The sequence below is a fragment of the Terrapene carolina genome, unplaced genomic scaffold, assembly GCF_002925995.2.
Source record: "Terrapene carolina triunguis isolate 2854851 unplaced genomic scaffold, T_m_triunguis-2.0 Scaffold139, whole genome shotgun sequence".
NCBI lineage: Eukaryota > Metazoa > Chordata > Testudines > Emydidae > Terrapene > Terrapene triunguis.
The window spans coordinates 6,818,471-6,837,968 of record NW_020664490.1 but is presented as its reverse complement, the minus strand read 5'-3'; the positions used below and the strand labels follow the sequence as shown (position 1 = coordinate 6,837,968).

At 40.1% G+C, this 19,498-nt stretch overlaps 2 protein-coding genes across 2 annotated transcripts in view; one reads left to right on the top strand and one right to left on the bottom strand.

Moving 5' to 3' along the window:
• The window catches only part of LOC112117833 (heat shock protein 105 kDa), a 29,891-nt gene extending 21,277 nt beyond the window's left edge, over positions 1-8,614 (top strand). The window contains exons 12-18 of the mRNA XM_026653501.2: positions 63-194; positions 1,134-1,271; positions 1,694-1,819; positions 3,781-3,888; positions 4,001-4,120; positions 6,963-7,124; positions 7,643-8,614. Coding sequence (XP_026509286.1) covers positions 63-194; positions 1,134-1,271; positions 1,694-1,819; positions 3,781-3,888; positions 4,001-4,120; positions 6,963-7,124; positions 7,643-7,843 — 987 coding nt within the window. The 3' untranslated portion in view covers positions 7,844-8,614. The remainder of the gene's footprint in view (positions 1-62; positions 195-1,133; positions 1,272-1,693; positions 1,820-3,780; positions 3,889-4,000; positions 4,121-6,962; positions 7,125-7,642) is intronic.
• A 2,701-nt stretch (positions 8,615-11,315) lies between these two features.
• The window catches only part of LOC113406794 (WD repeat-containing protein 49-like), a 30,725-nt gene continuing 22,542 nt past the window's right edge, over positions 11,316-19,498 (bottom strand). Inside the window, exons 11-17 of the mRNA XM_026653517.2 lie at positions 17,290-17,348; positions 16,880-17,021; positions 16,009-16,048; positions 15,449-15,537; positions 14,333-14,523; positions 12,023-12,126; positions 11,316-11,932 (exon numbers count right to left, since the gene is read on the bottom strand). Coding sequence (XP_026509302.1) covers positions 11,773-11,932; positions 12,023-12,126; positions 14,333-14,523; positions 15,449-15,537; positions 16,009-16,048; positions 16,880-17,021; positions 17,290-17,348 — 785 coding nt within the window. The 3' untranslated portion in view covers positions 11,316-11,772. The remainder of the gene's footprint in view (positions 11,933-12,022; positions 12,127-14,332; positions 14,524-15,448; positions 15,538-16,008; positions 16,049-16,879; positions 17,022-17,289; positions 17,349-19,498) is intronic.

The window sequence follows — 19,498 nt, the reverse complement described above, 5'->3', positions numbered from 1 at the left end:
ACTTCTAATAAATACAAGTGCACATTCTTTCTACATCCTTTGTGCCTGGGCTTTCATTTCAGAAAAATATCCAGCAAGACAACAATGAAGCTGGAACACAGTCCCAGGTACAAACTGATGGTCAACCAACTCCACAGTCTCCCCCTTCACCAGAACCTCCCTCTGAAGAAAACAAAATACCAGATGCCAAGAAAGTGAGTGACCCTTTAAACTCATTGTATTGAAAAATGTTATAATCTATTATGATGGCATTTAAAACTGTAACCTTCACGCACACACAAAAGTAGGCAGTTCGGTGTTCTTGCAGTGTATTGTGTTTAGTAGCTTTCGCATCTTTACTTTCATTTTTGTCTAACATAACCAATAAGACAAGATAAAGCTGGCAAAATCTCACTATTCCAATCATCATCTTCCAGCAAGGAACAAGACTTTCTCTTTATTGCCTCAATGTATGCAGCATTGCATAGTATGTGCATTATCTTGACGGTATTTCGCTTTGTATAACAACTGCTAGAGGCTAAGCTTACTACATTTACCATGACTAAACTGTAGGCAGAGAAACCAGACTGAGAAGACACCTAGAACATAAGTTTTTGCCTCTTAACAAACAAGATGTAGTCCTTGCCACAAAGGGCTTATAGTCTGACTTTTATTTCAAGCGTTAGTACTGATGCCTAAGGGTGAGAATTACTGTTTTAAAAACAAACAAAAACTGACTTCAAGAAGCTGCCTCAGGCTAACAAAGTTTGCACTTAATTTTCATCCAAGTGTTATGATAATATGTAGCTGTAAGCATTAATATTGAAGTGCTAATCTGTAAAAGAACTTGCCAAGAATTGCTGTGTCCTACTAATAGTCCATGTTTCTTGCAATTGCCCTTTCTATCTTCCAACACCATTCTCCTGAAATGTGAGTTACATTTGACTACGTGAAGTGGGAAGGTAAGATATACAGTAGCTGAAAAACAAAATCCTTTGTAAGGATATATTTGTGAGATTCTGAAGGAACAGTAAGATAATACATACTGGTCCATGTTCTGTTGAGGGATTTTAGCATCACAGTGAAAAACCGCCTTTTAGTGCTCCTACTAAGTCATGGATATAACTTTTTTTTTTTTTTCCTTTCCAATCTAGACAAATGAGAAGAAAAGTGATCAACCTCCAGAAGCTAAAAAACCCAAGATAAAGGTGAAGAATGTAGAGCTGCCCATTGAAGCTAATCTGGTCTGGCAGTTAGGGAAAGAACTTCTCAACATGTATATCAAAACAGAGGTGAGTTCAGTAGTCTTGGTGAGGGAGACTGATTCTTGCTTACTATTATTCAGTGACTATTTTCGAGCAACTTCAGACTTTACATTAAAAAAAACTGAAAATAGACTCCTGCCACTAATACATTCATAATGAGTTAATACAATGCCTCATTTAAGCTCCTGACTGCAAATGTTAGCAACATTGTAATGTCACTTTGAATTATAGCATTACAGCAGTGATCTATGTAATGAGATCACATATTGTTTAAAAACCATCTGAACCTTCAGGAGAATCTCCATTTTTTAGTTCACCCCACTGTTACTTGCACAGTTTCAGCAACAATATGAATTAAGGCCTTTAAAGACTATTAGTCTTTTGTAAGGCTGCTTTTAAGTTTAAATTTGTTTTAATAAAGTACTTGCTTTTTTTCTATGATCAAACAGGGCAAGATGATCATGCAAGACAAGCTGGAGAAGGAAAGAAATGATGCAAAAAATGCTGTGGAAGAATATGTGTATGAGTTCAGGGATAAGTTATCAGGACCATATGAAAAGTTTGTTTGTGAAGAGGTATGCTATTAAAGTCAGTAGTTTTCCTGAAACATTAGCATCAAACATCTGTCCTACTTATTTGTGGTGAAATTCTGCCCTCATACCTGTACTGTAAATATCTGAAAATCTTAGTTAGGCAGCTATTGTTCAATTGCTTATCTTCTGGAGTTGAATTAGTTTTGCAAAAATGTACATATCCTTTTCAAAATTAGCTTTGTCCAAAAATGATTGCAGTTACAGTAGAACCACAGAGTTACGAACACTGTGGGAATGGAGGTTGTTTGTAACTCTGAACTAAATGTTATAGTGGTTCTTTCAAAAGTTTACAACTGAACATCGACTTAATAAAGTTTTGAAACTTTACTATGCAGAAGAAAAATGCTGCTTTTAACCATCTTAATTTAAATGAAACAAGCACAGAAAGTTTCCTTACCTTGTCAAATATTAGTTTAAACTTTATTTTTTGGTAGCTTACGTTTAACACAATTCTGTACTGTATTTGCTTTTCTTTTTGTCTCTGCTTCTCCCTGATAGCGTACTTCCGGTTCCAAATGAGATGTGTGGTTGACTGGTCAGTTTTTAATTCGTGTTCGTAACTCTGAGGTTCTACTGTAGTAAGTGTTTAAAAACTGAAGTAATAGATCAGTCTGAATTTGATTAGTCGTAAACTAGTTAAATAACCATGGAAGACTGCAAGGAAGAATAGGCTGAGACCTGGAGTGGAAGGCACTGAGGACAAGTGGAAGGGATGAGAGCAGAGAGTGAATAAGTGGAGGTATCTGGTGATGGGGAGATGAAGCAGAAAGAGAAAAGAAAGGAGATGAAAGGGGAGGAAGCAACAGTGTTAAACTCCTCTTCAAAGAGAATCTCCAGCAGTGTCACCTCAAAACACATCACTAGCCAATTGATCCTCCCACAGATAACTGATCAATTAAACTTTTTTAGAAGTAAACATTCTACTCAACACAGCCATGCTTGGATCTAGATGTAGGTTAAATACACCTCTCCCTCAATATAACGTGACCCGATATAACACGAATTTGGATATAACGTGGTAAAGCAGTGCTCCGGGGGGGGCGAGGCTGCGCACTCCGGTGGATCAAAGCAAGTTCAGTATAACGTGGTTTCACCTATAACGCGGTAAGATTTTTTGGCTCCCGAGGACAGCGTTGTATCGAGGTAGAGGTGTATTTGAAAAAGGAGGAGATGTGCAAACACTTGCCATATTTTGATCTATTAAAATCAAAAGGCAGTGTGATGTACAATGTCTACTAAAATTTCCCTTGTATTTTCTAAAGAACAGCATTTGGTCCAGCCTATCTTGCTGAATATCAGCAGAGAGTTGCCCAAACGCATAGATGTTATCAAAACAGACCTTTGTGACTCTTTAAAATATATCCAAAAAAGACAAAGTACCCATATTATCTTGTTCAGTGCAAGTTGTTTTTTTTTGTTTTTTTTTTCCTGAAGGCTATCCAGCTTTTATTTTAGTTGGTAAAACTGTATTAGGGAATGAACAGACTTCTGTTATCTTTGCCTTCATCTGCGTTCGTCCTTGCAGCTTAGCTTGATTTGCACAGACTTCTAGAAATTGCAGTAGTAAATGCCGTTCCTAGCTAGGAGACCCTGCATAGCTGTGTCCCCTCAATATGAGGCAGGCAAAACTGAATTTTGGTAGTGCCTTTCCGTGGTCACACAGGAAAGCATGCAGTGTAAGACAGATTTCTGGGCTGGGTTCTTTGTTCAAACCAAGCTGTTCTCAGTGCAGAAACAAGTGCTGTTATACAAGTGTGGTTTTAAGTTATCTTTGTATCTTGTTTTCTCGGCCCCTGGCATAAAACAGCCTTAGGGCTTGACCTTGAAAAATGTAAATAGCCTTCTTTGTAACAGACCATGGTGCAGTTGTACTGCTTTTTCTTTTACTTACTAAGTATTTTGGCCTGATTGGCATTCTAAACTGCATCCAAATTTTATCGTAGGATCTTCAAAGATTCTCTGCATTCCTAACAGAGATAGAAGATTGGTTGTATGAGGATGGAGAGGACCAAGCTAAACAGGTGTACATAGATAAATTGGATGAATTAAAGGTATGTCCATTTGCACTCTTGTATAATGTAACTTTCAAAATACTGCAGGAATGACTTGTTTGTAAATGTAGGTTTGAATTATGAAATGCATAGAAAATATTACTTTCTATAGAAACTAGGTACTCCGATTGAAATGCGATACCAAGAAGCTGAGGAGCGACCACGGGTGTTGGAAGAACTGGGACACAAGCTTCAACACTATGCCAAAATAGCAGGAGAATACAGGGACAAGGTAAGTAGCCTCACAGGGAATGGGTTGGGAGTAGGAGGGGACTGACTTTTTTGTCTGTGCTATTTCATTCAGACTTGCACCAGATGACAGTGGTGTCAAACTCCTTCTCAAGTGGGCTGTTCACTTATTGGTAGCCTGTATGCTGGACCTACGCAATTAAGAACATAGTCTGTCCACAACAAATCTCCCACAGACAATGAGTCTGAACCTGAATTGCTCAGTATCTATGGTCAAAAAGGGCATTTGCACAAAGAATGAGGGCTATCAGTCTTAATAACTGAACTTTTTGAGCCAAGTTTTGTGCTTTTCCAACTTTATTGAAGGAGAAGTGGCTCAGATGCCAGTGATAGGCTTTTGTACAGATACTCAAGATGAGTAGGGATGTGTAAGTAACTTATGTATGTTCTATTTGTGCCTGTTGTTTGACCATTGACATAAGATTAGTCACAATAGCACACCTGCCCTTTGGAAATCTGGTTGGTCCTTGGTGTCATTGGGTTTTGGAGCCAATACACTGTTTATGTGAATGGGGGTAATTCACAACATTCAAAGCTGGTTTAGCCAGTCTGACAGGACTGCATCAGGGGCCCCATTCAGAGTGGGTTTCTTCATGGCCAGAAGGGCTAGAAAACAATTTTTGTTTTTTTAAAGTGCAAACTTGCATTAATATTAGGGCTGTCAATTAATTGCAATTAACTCACACTATTAACTAAAAAAAGAATCGCGATTAATCGTACTCTTAAACAATAGAATACTAAATGAAATTTATTTAAATATTTTGGATGTTTTTCTACATTTTCATATATTGTATTCTGTGTTGTAATTGAAATCAAAGTATTTTTTATTACGAATATTTGCACTGTAAAAATGATAAAAGAAATAGTATTTCAATTCACCTCATTACAAGTACTGCAGTGCAATCTTTGTCGTGAAAGTGCAACTTGCAAATGGAGATTTATTTATTTTTTGTTATATAACTGCACTCAAAAACAAAATATTGTAGGCTCTGAAGTTTTTACAAGTCCACTCAATCCCACTTCTTTCTTGTTCAGCCAATCACTAAGATAAACAAGTTTGTTTACATTATACAGGAGATAATGCTGCCCTCTTATTTACAATGTCACCTGAAAGTGAGAACGGGCATTTGCATGGCACTTCTGTAACTGGCATTGCGAGATATTTACATGCCAGATATGCTAAACATTTGTATGCTCCCTCATGCTTCAGCCACCATTCCAGAGGACATGCTTCCATGCTGATGACACTCGTTTTTAAAAAAAAAAAAAGTGTTAATTAAATTTGTGACACAATTCTCCCCCAAGGAGTTCAATGTCCCCTGCTCTGTTTTACCCGCATTCTGCCATATATTTCATGTTATGGCAGTCTTGGATGATGACCAAGCACATGTTCATTTTAAGAACACTTTCACTGCAGATTTCACAAAACACAAAGAAGGTACCAATGTGAGATTTCTAAGGATAGCTACAGCACTTGACCCAAGGTTTAAGAATCTGAAGAGGGATGAGGTGTGGAGCACGCTTTCAGATGTCTTAAAAGAGCAACACTTTCTGATGCGGAAACTATAGAACTCAAACCACCAAAAAAGAAAATCAAGCTTCTGCTGGTGGCATCTGACTCAAAGGAAAATGAGCATGCGTCGGTCCACACTGCTTTGGCTTGTTATCGAGCAGACCCGTCATCAGCATGGACACATTGGCCTCTGGAATGGTGGTTGAAGCATGAAGGGACATATGAATCTTTTAGCACATCTGTCATGTAAATACGTTGCAACGCCAGCTACAACAGTGCCATGCAAACACCTGTTCTCACTTTCAGGTGACATTGTAAACAAGAAGCGGGCAGCATTATCTCCTGCAAATGTAAACAAACTTGTCTGAGCAACTGGCTAAACAAGAAGTAGGACTGAGTGGAATTGCAGGCTCTAAAATTTTACACTGGTTTTATTTTTGAACGTATTTTTTTTTTTTTTTTTGTACATAATTCTACCTTTGAAGTTCAACTTTCATGATAAAGATTGCACTGCAGTACTTGTAATGGGGGAGTTGAAAAATACTTTTTTGTTTTTGTTTTACAGTGCAAATACTTGAAATAAAAAATGAGCACTGTACACTGTGTATTCTGTGTTGTAATTGAAATCAATATATTTGAAAATGTGGAAAACATCCAAAATATTTAAATAAATAGTATTCTATTATTGTTTTACAATTTGATTAATTGTGATTAATTTTTTTGTTGCATGACAGCCCTAATTAATATCACGTGGTCCAGAAATATCAAAGCAGCTGGGTATCTGATTCAATTAACTCATCCAGCTATGAAAGGTAACTTCTGCTGGTTGACTCAAGCTTTCATTTTTATAAATCCAAATTCTCCCTTCTAAGGCCAGCCAAAATACCAGACTGTGCAGTTGGATACCTTTTCTCCCTCTATTGCCCCCACCTACAGCACTGACTGGAGCCCTAAGAAGGTTGGATTATACCCTACAGAACCTAATGCATGGTTTCTAAAGGGTGGCAGGATTTGCCCTATTAACATGAAAGTATGAACTTACCCAATTCTAGGTATGTTATCCCTAGTAAATCATTGTGAAGCCCACCTTCCTCTCTGTGAGCTTGTTTCTCAAAGACAGAAATGGGTTTGATTCTGCCTCGCTGTTTCATGGTGCTTCTTGTTGTGGTGAACTTGTTTTCTTTCCAAAGTAAGCAGTAATGTAACAAATATTTAGATAGTGAGAGAACACAACTTGGATGGTCTGTCTGGATAATCTGATATCATTGAATGGGTTCTTATTGACAAACTCAAAATATTAAACTCCATGCAGGATGAGAAATACATTCACATTGATGAATCGGAAATGATAGAAGTAGAGAAATGTATCAAGGAAATGATGGAATGGATGAGTAATGTTATGAATGCCCAGGCTAAAATGAGCCCTGATCAGGATCCAGTTGTACGTGCAAGTGAAATCAAAGCAAAGCTAAAGGTTAGTGCTGAAACTAATTCTAATCACTGACTAGTGATATAGCTAGGCAATTATTTAGAAATCCATGTATGTTCTAACTGGTTGGCAGCTCTAAAGGATAATTAATAATCTGAGTAGCAAGGGAGGGATGAAGCTACAATCTACTGTGTAAAAATTCTGTGGTGAATGTTTTTACTATATCTGGGTTAGGCAGATAAACTTACACTACAAACATCTTTCAGTAGAGTTAAAAATTCAGTGTCTGCTTTTCCAATAGTATGTAAATACAAATATAACAAGGTGTAAGGAAATATTAAAGCAATGCAACATTTCTGAGAGATTAAATTTGTGCCCAAGTGTTGTATAAAGAACCTTAATATAACCTGTTTAAGAAGTAAACTAGATACGTTAGGGGTAGCATATATCCAGCCTCTTTGTGCTCAGGAAGCAAAGGTACTGGGAATCAAACAGTGTCTGAACAGCGGTGCTAGCTCATCAGGTAGCATGAATTGTATTCTGAGTGCCTCTCTTTATCTTAGGAATTACACAATGTGTGTGAGCCTATAGTGATGCAACCAAAACCAAATGTTGACTCTCCTAAAGAGGAAAATCCATTGAATGGACCCAGTCTTCATTCAAATGAAGGTATTGAAGAAGATAAAAATAATGCTGAAATCCCTCAACAAAATGGTGATTGTCATCCGAACGATAAAAACACCACGAGCATGGACTTGGACTAGACCTCTGCATTGTATTGAGCAATTTGATCTCATGAAAGAAAATATTGTTGCTTTAGTATGTGATTGTGCAGGGGTAACATATAGTTCTGGGAACTATTTATATATTTTTTTCATAAGGTTGTCTGGAATGTGTTGTATGATGGTGGGGCGGGGGAGTAAAAAGCTGATCATGACTACCGTAAAAGGGAAAATTGACTTGGTAACTTTCAGATTCCTGTGGAATTGTGAATTCATACTAAGCTTCTGTGCAGTATTTAACCGTTAGCTTCAGTAAGGATGAAATCAGTTTTGCTATGATACTTACTGCTCCTTCACCAGGATTGTAACTGAAATAGTCATAGGCACTTATAGATGCCAAGGTAGTTTTTCTTTCATTTGACCTCTGATTTGGCATATCTGTATAAAGCCAGTGGCTGTTCAATTTACAATGAACAAAATAAACCTCCTGTCCTAAGCTTCACTCTTTATCACTGTCCTGTACCCTAGCTGACTAGTAAGATGGTGAAAGGTGTTAAGTAGCATGTTAAGTAGTAGATTTCATCTTGTTGAACGGTACATTTTCATGTGGAGAAAGCAAAATGAAGGAGATGCTGATCCTGTTCGTCTTGTTGTGAAACCTTTTGAGCTTTAATAATAAAGTTCATCTAACTGGTATTTTCTAAAATGCTGGGTTGATTATGTTCAGTACTGTTTTCAGTGTGACTACTGTCTTTTGTCACAAATGGTAAAGAAAATAAAGCCAAATAGCTGTGTTGTGTGAGCAAAAGCTTACAGAACTTCCCCCCCCCCCCCCCCCCCCCATTGAGTGTGAAAAAATTGGGGTTGTGATACTCCGCGTACCCAAGCAGAAACAGCTTGTTACTCTGAATAACTGCACAAATCAGCATGCACCTGGGAGCAGCATGCCTGCCTGGAAACTTAAAATAGCAAAGGCTGGGCATAAAACTTTCAAAAGCGGGTCTAAAGAGACGAAGATTTGCAGTTGAGATACTAAAAATCAATTAGAAGTCTTTCTTGGCCTTTATCAGAAAGGAGTTGATTTTAAACAAACATGGTAAATGAAATGTTCTTCTTTGAGTGATTGCTCATGTGCATTCCACAGTAGGTGTGTATGCTCACTACGTGCACTGGTGCCAGAAGTTTTTCCCTTAGCAGTACCTGTAGGGGAGTGCCCCTAGCGACACCACCATGGCGTGGTACAAGAGGCGCTGCGCCCTCCTCCACCCCCAGTTCCGAAGCATCGTCACGGGCGGCAAGAAAGCACTGCTCCAGCTCTTTGCTGTAGCCTTCCCTATTTGGACTGTTTAGTGCTGTAGATAGTTAGTTAGTGCCTGTAGTTTTAAAAAAAAAAAAAAAAAAAAAAAAAAGCCTCTAATAACCGTGCCTGGATCCATCCCCAGGCTTTAAGTCGTGCAGCACTTGTAAACAGCCTATGCCCATAAGTGACCCATACACTAGTTGCTTATGCTGTCTTGGAGAAACCCAGGCAGGGCAGGGCTCTGTCCCTGAGTGTCTGTCTGTGAACTCCTACCCACCTCCAACAGGTATAGCTTGGGAATCCCCTCCTGTGGAATGCACATGAGCAATCACTCGAAGAAAAAAAAGACAGTTACCTTTTCCGTAACTGGTATTCGTTGAGATGTGTTGCTCATGTCCATTCCACATCCTGCCCTCCTTCCCCACTGTTGGAGTTTTCCAGTAAGAAGGAACTGGGGGTCGGGGGAGCGCACAGCACCCCTCATACTGTGCTATGCTGGTGCTACTCCAGGGGTTGCTGGGGCGCTCCTCTACAGGTACTGCTAAGGGAAAAACTTCCAGTGCACGGGGCGAGCGCGCACACCTACTGTGGAATGGACATGAGCAACACATCTCAAAGAATACCAGTTACCGAAAAGGTAACTCTTTTCTCCCATGCTAAGCAAGCAGCTGTGGTGGAGGGCCAGCTTGAAAAGCCAGTTAAAGGTTAAGATTCTTCCCCTCAGGAATTTCTGGTCGAGTTTCTTGCAAAGAAACAATTGATGTGGAGGACACAATGTGGTGGTGAAGCCTTCCTGTTAAATGGACAGCCCAATAAGATCTACAAGACAGTAGCATGCAGTTGGGAGAGGCTTGCTTGCTGCTAAAAGGAACAACTTAAGTACTACAAACAAAAGGGTAAGCTTGGCACTACTCTGAACAGAGTTGATTTAATTGTGCAGGCCATACCTGATTAGTCAGCACTAAGGAAGCCAATTACACCCTTTTGCTGGTCCTGTTTGTGTTTCTCCTCCAACCCCATTCCTGCCTCCTCCACTAGCTCTGATGGGGGCATACTCCTGCCTGCAGCTTTTACCCAGCTGCTCAGCTCCCTCATGCCTTGGCCCATCCTGACCTACCATAAGTAGCTGTAGCATCAGAGCACTGTTTGACAGGGCAGGCTCTTCTGATCACTGCTTACTTTCCCAGTACTGATCTGCTCCATTTCAGGTGCATATGCTACTCCTGGGGGAATTCTGCACTATAGCATGTGCAGATAATTAATGAGCCATGCATATTTTTAATTTTTGTGTGTGGGGGGGAAAAGCTTCAGCTGGAATGTTGCTGCAGTTTTGGGCACTGTGGCAGTAGAACACAGCAGCCCCTCCCAGCCAGCTAGGGAAGAGAAAGAGCCTGCCTTCTTTGCAGTGCCTGTCAGGCCAGGAGACTGGGGGCTATGGGGAGACAGTATAGGGTTTGGGGGGGTTCAGATGGGGGCTCATAAGGGTTAATTGGGGAGGATGGACTAGGGCAGGGGCTGAATGGGAGTGGAGGCACAGGGCCACATGGTGATGGGGGAGGGAGGACAGAGGGTGGCTGAGTAGGGGCACGGACAGGGGGCAGCTGAGTGGGGGCACAGAGCCACATAGGGGGAGGCGGTGCAAGGCCGGATGGGGGAGTGGGTGTCTGAGGGGGGGGGTGGAGGGGAGGGACACATGAGAGTGCAGGGACACATGGGGACAGGGGCAGATGTGCCTGACTGAATGGGAGAAGCTAGGCATCAGCCAGGGTCTGCATGGGGGAAGCTCCCTAACAATCCCTCCCTGCCCCCAAAAAAACCTGGTCCATACTTTTCCCACCCAACAACCCTCGAAGTTCACACCTAGGCTCCTTCCCAGCAATTTACTTCCCTCTCCCTCAGATCCTCCATTACCCCTGACTCCAATAGCCTTTGCACTGCTTCTGAGGGGTGTGGGAAATATGGTTCAGTAGTGTAGTTTAATGAATTATTACTCAGTTCTGTATTAATATGCCTAACTTACAAAATATTTGTCAAGAAACATTTCCTGAATCTTTTTTGTTGTCTGTACCGTTGCAGACATACTTGCTGACAGGTATTTTGAAATAAATGACCAAAAATAATTGAAACTGGTATGATTATATTGTGTTATTTTGACAAATAAAATGTGCAGAATTTTAAAATATTGTGCATGACATTTTTAATTTTTTTGGTGCAGAAGTCCCCCAGGAGTATATGCAATACACCAACCATAGCTTAGACCCCCAAAGCCAGAGAGCATGTTGAATAAGTCTCACTAGACCTAAAACAAGATTGCTGAGGCCTTAAGTGTGCAGATGTACTATGCCTCCACAGTGCTATTATATCACCAGGCTCTAGTTAATAGGGAATTGTTTATTTAACAGTCATGTTCTGGTTTCACTTTGTGCTTATATAATTCTTGTTTAAATGCCACATAAGTCCAGCTCTATAGAATTAACTGATGAGCCACTATAGTAGGAAGCTTAGAAGGATAAACTGTCTAGAAGTGATTAAGAAACATCTGCATATTTTAAGTGTATTTCTGTCAAAACAACAGAGGAAAAATTAGACCAGGAACAAAAATAACAAACCGCTTTGCTACCACTGAAGAGACAGATGGTCATGTGCTCAGTTTACCTACAGAATTATTGCTCTAATCTTCCCCTAATGATTCTTCATAAAAGTAGTCTGTGCCAAGAACAGACAAATCAGGCTTTTCAATGACAACTTCATAGCTGTTGATTATGTGATATGTACTCTGTCCCCCAGGAGCAAGTGGTCTCTTTATCTTCTTGTAATGCTCCTGCTTCAATCTAGGGAAAGAAAATTGAAAGCATGAATTATTAATTTGTTTTGAAAGTGAGGAAAAATTAATTTACCTGGTGGCCTTGTTTTCATTTTACCTTTTACCCAAAGCTTGTGCATAAGACCGCTGGTTGATTTCCTCTTTGATATCCAGGTCAGGATGGGTGACTTGGGGAAGTTTGGGGTTATAGCTCACTTCATGCTAAAAACGCACCAAGAGAACACTCAGCATTGCAGGAAGTATTTAGACTACCACTACATTCCTTCATATTACTGCCATGATGGTCCTTCTATCTAATCCTGTCACTTCTGGGGCACCTTTACAAGTCTGAGTAAACCATTTAAAAAATTTTTGGAAGAAAACAGTTGCTTTAAAACTGGGATGAGGGATGAATGAAATGTAGTCAATGTCATACATGTATGTTAATTGTTACATTTATTTGGAAGGTTCTCAGGTTACAATCTTATGTAAGGCCTCAATTTGCATGAACCCTTATTGTGACAATTCTTCAAGCGTGTGCAGATTGTATTAGTAAGAATATGCATTTAGCAGGCTGCATGCACTCTTTACTCAGTATTTGCTTACTATTTAGGATGGAATACTGTCAATTTTAGCTTCATGTATGTGGACTGAACTCTTATAAACTACTTTTACCTGCTTATTTCACTTTTTTCTGGCTGATACAGCATTCTGGTTTGAGAAGGAAAATGGAGGCAAGCCTTGATTGCTAGACTACCAGGAGGACTTCTTCCTCTTAATGGATTTTATTTTAAAAAAGAAACTAATTCCTATAGCCCACTATGCCAGTCTGCCTGATCTTTAGTCTTGTTGAGATTCAAATCACAGCTTGTTCTATCTTATATATGGAAAAAGACTAATGAGGAGCCAGACAGATAATTGGAATGGAAGATTTATGGGGAATTCTTTTCAAGAGAACACTGACTTGAACCACTACACACTGATCGCTATTTAAAAAGAGAAAAGACAGTGAAACTAGAGCAATCCCTATATTGTGAAACGGATACTGAGAACTCAGAAGGAACAAACCCATTTTGTTCCCACACCTTTTTTCCCAATAAGATGGGTACTTGCAAGTAAAGGTACAGGTATGCCAGGGGCCAGATACTTGCATATGTTCAATGCAGGGGCCTGTGCCTAGTCTAATCTTAACTATGCTCACATGTAGTCTTCAGCTGCACTGCAACACAACTGTGTGCACCTGTGCTAGGATTTTCAGGAGAAAAGTCCTAGACACTATGGTTTAAAGGTAAGAAATGAAAACTGGGCTGTAAGTTGTCTATTCACAGATATAAGGCCAAAAAGGACTATCATGGTCATTTAGTCTGACCTGCATAACAAGGTCATAGGACTTCCCTGAATTAATTTCTGTTTGAATCAGAACATATCTTTTTGGAAAACATCCAATCTTGAGTTAAAAGATTCTAGTGCTGGAGAATGTACCACAACCTTTAAGTTGTTTCAGGGGTTGATTACCCTCACTATTAAACATTTATGTCTTATTTCTAGTCTGAATTTGTCTAACTTTAGCTTCCAGCTATTGGATCTTGTTATACCTTTCTCTGCTAGATGGAAGAGGCCATTATTCAATATCTGTTCCCCATGTAGATACTGAAACTATGGTCAAGTCACTCCTAACCTTTTCTTAAGCTAAACGGATTGAGTTCCTTCAATCTCGTGTAAAGTGTATTTTTTCAATCCTTTAATTATTCTCTTGGTTCTTCTCTAAAACTTCTATGATTTATCAACATCCTTCTCAATTGTGGACACAAGAACTGGACACAGTAGTGGTTGCACCAGTGCCAGATACAAAGGTAATATAATCTCTCTCCTCCTACTCTATATTCTCTTTTGGCCGTAGTGTTGCACTGGGATTTCACGTTAAGCTGATTGAAAAGACTTGAGCCATGGTGGACAGAGTCACTATTTCCTAGGATAGAGTCCCCTGTCCTGTGAGCATGGCACCTGCATTCTTCAGGCCTAGATGTATGACTTTGTTTGGCCCTACTGAAACACATTTGCTAGTACCCAGCTTACCAAACAATCCAGAAAACACTGAAGCAATGACTAGTTCTTTGTTATTTACCACAACCCAAAACTTCCCCAGTAATGATTTTGTTTTCTTTCAGGTCATTGATAAAAAACATTGAACAGGGTAGGGCCCAGAACTGATGCCTGTAGGCCCCCACTTGAAATACACCTACTTAATGAATCCCTGTTTACATTTTGAAACCTATAGCTAGACAGTTTCAATCCATTTGCCTTACAAATGCCTTAAATAAATCTATTACATCATTTTCCTACATGTGCACTTTACTAGATAACAGCAAGGCATGCAAAACAGCTAGCCCACATGAAATACACCCCACTTTGCTGTCTATACACAAACCTTAGATAAGGAGTTTTCCAGAGTTACATTACGTGGCTCTGTGTTTATGAGTTGTAAGACAGGTGGCTCTCCTTCTAGCATGGGGTGAATTGGCATGCTTTGTGGGTCTATCAAGATTTCATAGGGAACCCTGGGATGTTTCCAGGAGGCAGGTGTGAAAATTTCCCATGGTTCTGCCTGCCCAAAAGTCCCTAGAAAGAAAATATAAACAAGCAGGCATTGTAAAGTTTCAAAGGGTACACAGCCCCAAGCCGCCTCCTAAAATCAAGGGAAGTCGCAACTAAGACAAAGAGCAACTCTTTAAAAATTTTACTTTTTAAAGTATACAAACTTCTGCTGCTTGGAAGACCTTTGAAAAGAAATTTTGTCTTGGAAGAGCAGTTGTGGTTTAAAAACTTTTGTGGATGAAATAAACTAAACAGAAAAGACTTTAATTGCAAAGTAGTTTGTCAGAAGATTTTATTTCATTAGGGTCTGATCCAAAATATATGTTTGCTTGCGTGGGTGTGTTGGATCAGGCACTTAGGGATAGATTTTTAAAAGTATTTTAATTAAGTGTCTAAATATGCAGCTAGCATGTAATGGAATTTTCAAAAGTGCCTATGCACCTAACTCCTATTGATTGCAAGATCCCCCACTAGGAGCCTATCTGCATCTTTAGGCATGTAAATACCTTAAAATCTAAGCTTTAGTGCTTTGAACTGAAAGACAGCCACTTCTAAATATGGTTTGGCCATACTCTGCCTCCTTAGAAAGCTCTGTATTGGAAAGTAGTTTTATCATACACTATTTTAATGCCGCTGCTGGCTTTCACTGGGATTAAAAAATAGAGCACCTATTTCAGGGGTGGGCAAATCTTGCCTCATGAGCCAAACGTAGCCCATGTAGAACTGAAATAGGGCTTGCTTATACAAGAAAACTTAAGTCCTAACATGAAATACTCCACTGTGAGCTGAGAATCCTCTGGCTAAGATAATTTATTAGCCTATGGGTACAGCAGCATGGGAGTTTATGAATGTCCACAGGGGGCTACTTGAGTAGATATTTTTGTTGTATGCCACTCCTTTTTAAAGTTGACTATCCTAGCCATGCTGTTCTTGTAGATATAAGCCTTACCAATGTACTCTCCATCCAGACTCCACAGACGAACGGTACAATCAATAGAAGAGGAAAGCAGGACTTTTTCTTCATCAACCACCTCTACTCTATCAAAATGAAAGTGATAATCAGAACAAATCTACTTAAGCACCATATATAACTAAAGACTTATGACACCATGTCACTTACATTTTGTCATTAGAAATTTCTTGTGTTACAAATTGCCTACATGGGTCATTTCTGCCAATGCTAAAGTTTAATGTGAATGCTGCTACAGTATTAATTGTTTCAAGGGATTACAGCTCAAAGCAATATCTGATATAGTACAGTATGATAGTGCTGAATGACACCGAAGTGAACCATAAATGAGTTTATGTAATTTGAAAAGTATTTACTGCACATGATCATCGTATAATAGTGGAAGATGGGCCAGGGATTCTGACTCATGACTGAGGCTCTTAGGTGTTATCACAATAGACAAAAAACCTAATTATATTTATATCAAGCAACACATGTGCAGGTTTGTGTATTTATACATAAAAAAATATTCTGTTAAAGACACATGAGACAGTACTTACGATACAACTATATTTACATGAGCTCTCCAATGATTCACATCTATGGCAATATAGAGAATAAATATGCATTATACATATAATTCAGATTAATACACAAATATGTTACTACACAAGAACGCTGCACTGTGTCAGGTGTAAACCAACCACTACCTAAGAAGCAAGGACATTAAAAAGTACTCATGGTTTTAAAGCAATTTTTGTTTTTAAATGCAACAAAGTTGTTAAAACTTTACCCTGGATGTATTTTGAAACTGCTCTGTTTTCTTTTACTAGGTAGCTTCCACTAAGATACACAGTTATAAATGTCACCAGATCAGTGGTTCTCAACCCACAATCCACATGATGCTTGCAGCCCAATCAGTACACAGCTGGAACCCATATGACATCCTCAGGGCCGTACAGGTAGTATATATATTGTGTGGATGCAGCCCACATAACAGATAGAGAGCTAAGCATATGTGGCCCGTAATAGTAAATAGGTTGAGAACCATTGCACCAGATGAAATCCTGAAGTCCTCATCCAGGTTTTACTCAGTCCTTCCTTCCCACTGAATATTGAGATTTGCCTGCATTTGGTCCACAGTGTATTAATTTTGTTAAGGAAGTTATATGGGAACTATGGTCACCATACTCAGCTATGCTAAGAACAAGCTAAGGCATAAACATTTTGGAGCATACATGATCTGGAAAAAGGGGATTAAAATATTACAATGAAATAGAAGTAGAAGTAGACACAGATCATGAGAAGGACTTTGTTTTTTAAACCCTTTTCCCCCAAATCACATATGTTCCAAAATATGTTTTATACTTACATATAAAAATACAAATACAAAAATATTTAATATAAAAAAACCCAATCCACAAGACACACATTTTGGTGGTTCTCGCTCTGGGTCCTGAAGGGCATAGTCCTTGATGCTGTAGACATACACATATCCAACATCGTCTGCTGCATAAATAAAGGAATCGTCCGCAGTGACAGCAATACTGCTGATGTGGGATTTCACTCTAGACTGAGACAGACATTAATGTAGGCTGTGTTGTTAGCGAATAATTCATGCAGCATGATAGTACTATATTGATTATAATGGAAATAAACTACAACATATGAATGCTCATAATAAATCTAAACGAGCAGATGTGTACTTACCATAATTAAACAAAGCAAAGCAATAATGTTTCCCCTCCTCCCCCATACAGAGTGTATCTTTGAACTGTAAGAAGCGTGCTTCACTCAGTCCTACACAGCTTAGACCTCTGGAATTCATCGCTCAAACTTACAGGTATGAAGCTTGCGGTAAGGGGGATTCCACTGAACAGACTCCAGAAGTTGACAGAACCTGGAAAAAAGCAAACAGTGAAAATGTTTATTAATAGCAATGAAACAGAAGTCTATTTTGACAGGAATACAAAAATGTAGGAATTTGACTGCTGGATGCAGAGGTTCACAAACTTGGGTCCATGAACCACTGTTGGTCCCTGGACTGTGGGGCTGCAAGGGTGTAACAGGCTGCGGGGGACACCCAGAGTCTCTGTTTACAACTTTCTGCCTCAGCAAGAGTGAGCTTTGCTAGAAATTAGGCTGTTAGCTCCCTGCCACACCAGTCAATCTCCCTCACCAGCAAACTCCTCAAGAATCTCCCAGTCCAAATCTCACCTAGTAGGAAATAATCAGTGCACTCCAACTACACCCCCGAGTGATGTAAGTTACATCAACTTAAAGCGGTGTCCACACCATGCTATATTGGCGGGAGACGCTCTCCAGTCGGCATAGTGCGTTTTCACCAGACATGCTACAGCAGCGCAGCTGCATTGGTGCAGCTGTGCGAATGTAGCACAGTAGTGTAGACTTGCCCTCAGTCTTCTGATCTTGCACTTAGTTCACTGAGAGTCCATCAGGCAGAGATTTCAGCATTTCATCCACCTGTGGGAGGTCAGTGTTTTTGAACTCCATGGCAGTGAGGTTCTTGAAAGAAGTCACTCATTTCCACCTGATGGTTAAAGAGTTGGTTCCTTTGCAGATCTTAATACTGTTTTAGCATGTCTTACAGGACCTCTGTTCAAGCCTCTGACAATTTCTTCTTTCCCCCTTCCATGTCAGAAAACTGCCTTCCTTGTAGCAAGGAGAGTATGAGAGTTGCAGGCATTGATGGCAGATCCTCCTTACATGCAGTTTTCCAAAGACAAAATAACTGTGCAGCCACACCCTATTTTTTTATCTGAGGTGATTTCCCAGTTTCACTTGAACCCAGTTATATATCTATCAGTGTTCTTCCCTATGCCACATTCAACCCCAGAGGAGCAGCATCTTCACACTTTGGATGTCAGGAGATATTTAGCTTTTTAGCTGGACAGAACTGAATCTTTCCGTTCCTCACCTGATCTCTTTGTTCACAGGCAACCCAAATGAAGGACCAAGCAGTGTCTTCACACACAATGTCCAGGTAGATAATTTCCTGTATCATGATAGCATTTAAAGTAGCCCAGGCTACACCTCCTCTACAGATATGAGCTCATTCTAAGAGAGTTCAGGCAACATCCACATTTCTAAATGATATTTGTAGGGTGGCCACTTGGTCCTCTGTGCATAACTTTTGCAAACCACTATGCCATTATGGTGGCATCCAGATCAGATGCAAACTTTGAGAAGGCAATCCTGCAGTCTTTTAAATAGACTACGAGCCCACCTCCTGCGAGTACTGCTTGCGAGTCACCCACAGGGAATACAAGGCTCCATCTACTCAAAGAAGAAAAAAGTTACCTACCTGTCATTATTGTTCTTCAAAATGTCATGCAGATGTAAGCAGAATCAGGATGAGCTCTACCCTGACATCTGGTGGTGAATTGTGGCAAGTTGTGGAAAAGAACTTCAGGGGCTTATCTTGTTTGCATAGGCACACCCACCCCGCCTAGCATGAGCCCACAGCAGCCCAAATGGTCACTTTGGCTGCTGTGGGATCCCCAGTTTCTCTGTTATTGGGGCAGGAAGAATAAAGTGTTGTTACCCTGATTATGTGAATCAAGGACAGTGGAACGGTTTTATGACAGAGGGACTCGCCATCAACTAAGTAGCACTCGCTAGACAAGGGACATGGGTTCCAAAACCCAGTGAATTGAGAGGGCCTGGCCCTGCCCCCTTTGTGGGCTGGAAACGCCAATTGTACCACCTCCTCTCTTCACTGTGGAATATCAGAGCTAGTTTTGATTCCATTAGGAGTCTAGTTACAGACTGCTGAGCTGAATTCACTTTGGGCCAATAGTGCACCAGTACTGGGGCTCCCCTACTACAAGCTGAAATCACTAGAGAGCTAAAATTGCTGGGGGGGCCCTGAAGCTATATTGCTGAGCGGCTGGCGGAGCAGAGCATGTTTGTAGGGTGGCTGGTGGAGTAGAGCAGTTTGCAGGATGGCTGGAGTGTGTCGTGGGATGGCTGGTACAGCGGAGCAGCTTGTGATGAACTTTAAACTAGGTTCACCGGGGGAAGGAGACC